The following is a 7717-nucleotide window of genomic DNA, read 5'->3' as shown; positions in this document are numbered from 1 at the left end:
ATGGAAGCCCGCTTGTCGGACCACGGAACCCACCGTAAATTTCGGTATTTACGGCGTTGCGCATTACACCTTTCGCAATTACGGTCCATTTTATGGGATTACGGTGTTTTTCCCAGCCCTAATTGTATTACCTTTTAAATGAAATTCTCAGATAAATGAAATACTCAGATCTGCGCGGCATGCGAGTTCATCGTGAGACACAATGTTGACAGACAGACAGACAGACAGACAGACAGACAGACACAGACAGATAGACAGACAGCAGTGACGGGGGCCTGGAAGTTGCAGAGCCAGCAAAGAGGTGTCAGGCCACTGCAGACCCCTGCACCACCGCGCAGCCAGTCGGCCAGCCAACCAACCTGATGTCGCCGCACGCACCGGCACCATCAGGCACCCTCCAGCCTGGGCTCTGATCAACAGGCGCTCATGACACGGCAGCATGAATTCTTGCGGCCCAGGTTATGCGGATGATGGCATCCTGGCCTCCATAGTAAAAAAATTTCTTTTATCTTTTGTTTTATCTTGCAGCAAAACTGTTCGGCGGCAGGCGTGCATATGCATAGCGGCTCCAGCGATTGGCTGAACCTCGCTTTCCATAGAAGTTAGTAAAAACAGGTAACCAACCATGCAGCCGAAGAACCACAGTGACCGTTGACCGTGCAGTGACAACCGCGTCGTCACTGCCTCTTCCTCTTTTCTCTTTTCTCCTTCCCTTCCCTTCCCTTCTCTTCTACACCTTCATTGACCTATCCCCCACACATATCATCTCACCCTAATCTCCATCCGGTTTCCATCTTCCTCTTGCCCTCTTCCCCCCCCTCCCCTTCCCCTTCCTCCCCCCCCCCATTCCCTCTCCCCCTCCGCGGAGTTGTTCATGTTCCAGCATGGTCGCTGTCTGTTCAGGCAGTCATGGGCGCCGCATCCTCCTGCTGCTTTTCCGCCAAGTACTTGGAGTCAACCCAGGATTTGAACTTCTCACACGCGGCCGCCAGGCCCCCGTCCACCTCGCTGTCCGCAAGCAGCTCGTCACCATGCACCAGCCGCACGTGCATGTTCAGGTCAAAGGCGTCACCCGCCTTCAATGCGGGACCAGCGGCCAGAGCAGCCTCGTAGTCCGCGTGCTCCTCCTTTACCTGCAGAGCGGATGGATGGATGTTACCGTAGGCGATGTGATGTTGGGTATCAGTGTGGGAGTATCCGCTACATGAACGGGGCGGTGAGGGTGAGGGTGAGGGTGAGGGTGAGGGTGAGGGTGAGGGTGAGGGTGAGGGTGAGGGTGAGGGTGAGGGTGAGGGTGAGGGTGAGGGTGAGGGTGAGGGTGAGGGTGAGGGTGAGGGTGAGGGTGAGGGTGAGGGTGAGGGTGAGGGTGAGGGTGAGGGTTGAGCTGTGTGTGGTGGGCACGTTTGGGGGGGAAGACGAACCATGTGGACCAATGAAGCCATGCCAAGGACAGACATATACACCAGAAATATGTAAAGAACTAACTAGCCAGGTTTGGGTTTGGGTTGAGGGGGAGAGCTGTGGGTGGGTTGGGTCACAGCTGGCCTGCGTTCCATATATAATGTGTGAAAGAGGGGGGGATGCGGCTGTGGGTTTGCGGCCAGACGGTTCCAGTCCTCGCTATGCCGGGGGTTCGCGCGACTGAAGGACCCGAGCAGTGCATGTGGGCTAACACACATATGGGCCAGGGCAACATGGGCAACACAAGGTGGTTCAAATGCGGCGGTGCAGTGGCCGCACGGAGACATGGAGCACGGAGGTACAAGCATACGGATGTACAGACGGGAAGGAATGCTGGTTGGATGCGGTTGGATGTGGGCAGCGAGGTAAGCACATTCCAGCCAGGTGCTATACAAGGCAGTTACTCAGCGTCGCGCACCCTGACTGCTCAACAAACACACATACATACATACATAAATACACACATACACACACAAAAAAGCACATCGCGGCCCAGAGACGCGCCGCTCTCACTGTCTCAGCCACAGCCAGCTAGGTAGGTAGGTGGTACACACTGCTGAAGACGCGCTCAAAACCCACCGCTTGCTCCAGAGGCTTCTCCAGATCCCGCACCCAGTCATCCGCCGCCAGGGGCTTGCCGGTGAGCCCCAGAACCAGGTCCAGGAAGGCGGCGCCGTTGCCGGGCCGCCAGTACCCCTCCACGAGGTCCTAATGGCCAAACGCCGCGTGCACGACAGGGCGTACGGCAGGGAGTTTGCTCGGCCATGTAGTATACTCATAGAAGAAGTGCCTATTTAGGAGTCCTAAGAGTTCTCCGTTGCCCCATCACATTATGGCCCTACAGTCATGTCTCTTTTGCTCAGCAACCTAGTGGGCAGCCGGCGGGAGACAGACAGACAGACAGACACATAGGGCCGCAGAGGCAGGGCCGCACACACTAACCTTTCCGATAGCAGGGTTGTCCACGATTTTGCCGTACTTGGATTTGAAGTATGCCCGGGTTTGCCGTACTGCCATCTCCGCCAGCACTTCAAGGACCCATGGGTGGGCGGGAGTTGGGCGGGTTAACAAGTAACGGCATCGGGACAACAGATAACCGCCGGCTGTTATGACAGTACATTATGACACGTACGAGCAAGAGTACGGCAGGAAGACAAGGGAGCATGCATGCCGATGCGAGCCAGAAAGCACCCTCCCCTCCCCTCCCCCGCCGTACCATATCCGTGGTAGTAGCAGGACGACTCGTCCGACAGGGGGTGCGGCACACTGAGCAGAGGTCGAGGGGACAGACCGCCCTGCGGGGGGAGGTAGAGGAGGAGGTGGGAGGGTGGGTTGCGTGGGGCCTGGTTGTGTGTGTGGGGGGGTAGGGGGGGGAGGCCAAAACACGGGATCCGCAGCGGCATGGGGACGGCAAGCAAAGCAACCGTATCTCATAATCATGAACAGTGTACGGCAACAGCGGCCAGCATCAACGGCCGCCCTCGGGCGTGACCGTTGGGGGGAACACATGTTGCTGGCTGACGGTCAGTGTACAACAACATGTAACGTATCGTACGATATACGACACCGTTGAAAGCAGCAGGAGGGGAAGGAAGGGAAAGAGGGCGAGGGGGAGGGGTCTGATCATTGACCACTAGTTGTGCCTCTTGAACCCAAGAGCAATCCCGACCGTGAAGGCTGCTCCTCCAGGTACGACAGCGGGTGCATTCGCTGCTCCGGAACCAACCAAAAACAGTTCTTATGCGGTTCCTGGAAGCACACGTGTGTACGGCACGTACCTGCACTTTGCGCTCCACCTCATCCGCCAGCGATAATAATCGTTCCACGGTCAGCTCGCTCTCGGGTAGCTCGTACAGCGCTTTTTCAAAGTACGGCACCGCCAGCATGCCGCGCAGTGCAAACACTTCGTACGGCTGTGTGGCCTTAAGTCCCTCCTCTATCACAGGCCAGGGAATGACCTCTCCGTTACGGTTGAGGGCGTACCTGTGCAGTTGGGTGCGTGTGTACGTATGTACGTATGTGTCAATACGTGACCCGATTCGCGGGTTATGTATACCAGTATGTATGTACGTCAGTATTGATGTATGTGAATATGTATGTCAGTGAGCAACAAGACGAACATGTTTGGGGGGGGGAGAGGAGTGAAGCGGTGCGCGGGTGTGGAGCGCATTCAGGTTGGGCCAAGGGGAGTGGTGGTGGTGGCGCGGGTGGGGGGGGTGGGGGTGAACCAACCGTCGCGACCCAACCACGGCCGTGTGACCTCTGGAAGATAGACAGACAGACAGACAGACAGACAGACAGAGCAACCTTGAGGGCTGCCTGTGTGTGCGCACTGGAATCACAATCCCCTTCAGTGGCCCTCTAAATCCGGTTGGTCGGGGCCAGGTTGGGGGGGGGCCGATGATGATGATGATGATGATGATGATGATGATGATGTAATGCTCGGGTAGTGCAGCGGAGGACTACCTACCTACCTACCTACCTACCTTACTATACCTACCTACTTTTCTTAACGCTACATACAGACATACAGACAGGTAAACAAGCCGTAAAGGGATGATGTGGCACGTACTAAGACTCCGGACCTCCAGCAATCGCAAGGAGATGCGGTCCACCCTCCGCACCACACCTCCGGCAAAACACGTCCCCGACGCCCCCGTTGCCCCTCCTAGGAAGCAGTGTCACACATACACGCACACGCACACATACATGTATACGGGCTGCAGGCCTCTCTCCCGCCTTCCCCCCTCCCCTCGCTTCCTACTAATCCGCACAATCGCCCAACCGGTCTTAGACAGACAGACAGACTGACAGACAGACAGATAAAACAGGCAGGCAGAGACAGACAGACACAGCACAGAGGCACGTACACACGCACCGACCTGCCCAGCCAGGCGCCGTCGTGGATGAGGGCGTCCAAAAACATACTCTGAGTCTCCGCATAAGCCACGGAGGTGGGGGCTCGTTCCTGACAGACAGACAGACAGACAGACAGATACAGTAGCAGGCAGAGTAGCAGGCAGAGTAGCAGGCAGAGTAGCAGGCAGAGTAGCAGGCAGAGTAGCAGGCAGAGTAGCAGGCAGAGTAGCAGGCAGAGTAGCAGGCAGAGTAGCAGGCAGAGTAGCAGGCAGAGTAGCAGGCAGAGTAGCAGGCAGAGTAGCAGGCAGAGTAGCAGGCAGAGTAGCAGGCAGAGTAGCAGGCAGAGTAGCAGGCAGAGTAGCAGGCAGAGTAGCAGGCAGAGTAGCAGGCAGAGTAGCAGGCAGAGCGGGCAAATAAGCGGAAAACTGCAAGGAGGGTTTAGGACGCGCTTCTGCAGGAAGGGTTTCATCCCGACCTCCGAGGGCACCCATCAGCCATCAGCCGGGGGCCGCGAGCCAGGCAGGAGAAGGGGGCCTGGAGGCCCAGACGTCCGTTTCGTTATATGGTTTTCCGAATCACCGAGGATACCCGAGACCCAGGTTCGAATCTCAACGCTGCCAATGCTGCCGGGCAACCTCCTCTGCCTAGTGCCTCCTGCTCCCTCCTCCCCCCTCTATACACACACACCGTTCTCCCCCCCCTCTTTACACACACACCTGGCTGAAGAAGGGGCTGGGCTGGTCGATGTTTGCAAAGTGGGCCGCGTGGCCGCCCTCGTGAAGTAGGGTCGCCAGGGCAGTGCGACCACTGCCCACTTGGCTCGGGGTGGCGAGGCTGGTGAAGTTGGCCTGGGGGGGGGAGCGGCATGCGGGGGTTGCGGGGGAAATAAAGAGGAGGGGGGGGAGCGGGGATCACACGCAACCAAGTCACAGAAAAACACAACGACGAGGGAGGTAGAACATTATATGCAATCATATTCAATCAGAAATGAGCTCCGGGTGCGTGGGGGAGAGGGAGGGGGAGCACATGCAGTCCAAGTCCAAGAAACTGCTTCCAGGCACTGGACGAGGGAAGGGGAGGCACGGCGTCAACGCATCAACAGGCGGCACCATGGAACCCGCATGTTCACGTGTCCTTAAGGTCCCCGGGGGTGAGGAGGGGATGACGCGATCGAGGAGGTGACAATCCTCTCCCCCCCACACCAGCACCCCCGCCTTGGGCCCCTTCCTCCCCTCCCCCTCCGTCCTCCTCGCGCACCCCCCCCCTTCCTCCTCCTCCCCCCCCCTCGGCACTACCTTAGCCGGCACAAATGTTCCGTCAGGTCGGCGCCACGCCACTTGCGGCCAGTGGCAGAAGCCGTTCGAGTACTTGCCAGCTCGGTCGCACAAATCCAAAGTCATTGTAGAGCCCTGCAGAGCGCGGGGGGTGGTGGAGCAAAGGGGTTGTGTGTGTGTGTGTTGGGGGGGGGGGAAATGGTGTGGACGGCGGCAATATTGTGGGCATGACAACAGCTGAGCACCGGAGTGGCACAAGGAGTGGAGGCGAGGGGAGTGAAGTGCAGTGTGACGACACTCTCACCATGTACTTAATTCCCAGCGCCGCAAATGTCCGGGCCCACACATCCACGGCCTGCTCGAAGGGGAAGTACGGGTCCTGCGCCTTCTCCGTGTCGCCTGGAGGGGTTAGGGTTAGGGAGGGGGAGAGGGGGTTTCGGCACACGCGTGTCTCATGAGGCGGCCCAGCCCCACATACATACATACGTACGTACATACAAATATACATACAAATATAATACATACATACATACATACATACATACATACATACATACATACATACATACATACATACATACATACATACATACATACATACATACTTGCATCCAATGCAAGTAAATCAAGCTCCACTAGTACCAGTCACCGCTCAAAGCGTTTCAATGCCCCAATGGGGGCTGATGTGTCCTCGTAACCCCCATTGCGGCAGCAGATAGATCCGATCAAAGGAAGAGGGGGCTGGTAGTCGTAGTGGTAGTGGTAGTGGTGACGCCGTGGCGGCGGGGGTGGTGATGTTAGGGGAGTTTGTGTGCGGGGTGGGAGAGAGGTAAACAGGTCCACAGACGGGAAATAATCGTCAGCCTCTCCGCACGTGCCGCAGCACGGTCTGTATTGCTGCAGCTGCTGCTGCTGCTGCTGCTGGCGGTGGTGACATGGCGTCACGGGATGTACCGCCGGCGGTTCTTATACACATGACACACGCACCCCTCCGCGCGCCCCTCCACACCCGGAGAGCCCGCTCCATCCCCCACCCCACCCCACCCCACCCCACTCCGGACACCCGCACCCGCCAGCGCGTAGCTGATGTTGTGTGGCTCCAGCGCCGCGGCGCCCTTCTCCCTGGCCAGCCTCTCCCGGGCCGCAGTCATGATGGGCGCCGTCTTGGCCTCCAGGTCGTCCAGGATGGCGAACAGCCGGCTCTTGCCGAAGCCCTCCGCAGAGGTGACCTGTGAGGCGCGTGGAGGGAGGGGAGGGGAAGGGGGGGGGGAAGACGAACCACGAACGAGTGAAGGGGAGGGGGAGGGACCGGGGGCGGGAGGGGAAGTATATGAAGATCATATGATGCGAAGTCAGGTTATGAAAGGCAGGTCGTAGAGCGGTCAGAAGAGCACCGGATGATGAGGCGGAAACCGATCGTGACGGTGTTGGCGGGGGAGCTGCCTTCCATCCATCCCCCCTTCCTTCCTGGACGAATCGAGGTTTCTTTAATTGGCTTGTTGATTGATCCTCACAGGGTATAATGCGGAGTGATGTGTGTGTGGTGTTGCCCGGGAAGTGGGCGCACAACAGAACGTGCGAAGGTAGGTAGGTAGGTGGGTAGGTAGGTAGGTAGGTAGGTGGGTAGGTGGGTAGGTAGGTAGGTGGGTAGGTGGGTAGGTAGGTAGGTGGGTAGGTAGGTAGGTAGGTAGGTGGGTAGGTGGGTAGGTAGGTAGGTGGGTAGGTGGGTAGGTGGGTAGGTGGGTAGGTGGGTAGGTGGGTAGGTAGGTAGGTGGGTAGGTGGGTAGGTGGGTAGGTGGGTAGGTGGGTAGGTAGGTAGGTGGGTAAGTGGGTAGGTGGGTAGGTGGGTAGGTAGGTAGGTGGGTAGGTGGGTAGGTGGGTAGGTGGGTAGGTGGGTAGGTGGGTAGGTAGGTAGGTGGGTAGGTGGGTAGGTAGGTAGGTGGGTAGGTGGGTAGGTAGGTAGGTAGGTAGGTGGGTAGGTGGGTAGGTAGGTAGGTGGGTAGGTAGGTAGGTAGGTAGGTGGGTAGGTGGGTAGGTAGGTAGGTGGGTAGGTGGGTAGGTAGGTAGGTGGGTAGGTAGGTAGGTAGGTAGGTAGGTAGGTGGGTAGGTGGGTAGGTGGGTAG

General features: G+C 58.1%; 1 protein-coding gene across 1 annotated transcript in view; it reads right to left on the bottom strand.

The window, feature by feature from the left end:
- Positions 1-899: 899 nt before the first annotated feature.
- VOLCADRAFT_119465 (uncharacterized protein) overlaps positions 900-7717 on the bottom strand; it is a gene marked incomplete at both ends in the record, with an annotated part of 11905 nt that continues 5087 nt past the window's right edge. Inside the window, 10 exons of the mRNA XM_002956586.1 lie at positions 900-1133; positions 2041-2169; positions 2404-2489; positions 2678-2756; positions 3240-3444; positions 4344-4429; positions 5037-5168; positions 5616-5729; positions 5899-5993; positions 6664-6823. Of these exons, the coding sequence (XP_002956632.1) occupies positions 900-1133; positions 2041-2169; positions 2404-2489; positions 2678-2756; positions 3240-3444; positions 4344-4429; positions 5037-5168; positions 5616-5729; positions 5899-5993; positions 6664-6823 (1320 nt within the window). The remainder of the gene's footprint in view (positions 1134-2040; positions 2170-2403; positions 2490-2677; positions 2757-3239; positions 3445-4343; positions 4430-5036; positions 5169-5615; positions 5730-5898; positions 5994-6663; positions 6824-7717) is intronic.

This window comes from Volvox carteri (genome assembly GCF_000143455.1).
Source record: "Volvox carteri f. nagariensis unplaced genomic scaffold VOLCAscaffold_63, whole genome shotgun sequence".
Lineage (NCBI taxonomy): Eukaryota > Viridiplantae > Chlorophyta > Chlorophyceae > Chlamydomonadales > Volvocaceae > Volvox > Volvox carteri.
The sequence above is the reverse complement of the archived record's forward strand: the minus strand, read 5'-3'. Positions and strand labels throughout refer to the sequence as shown.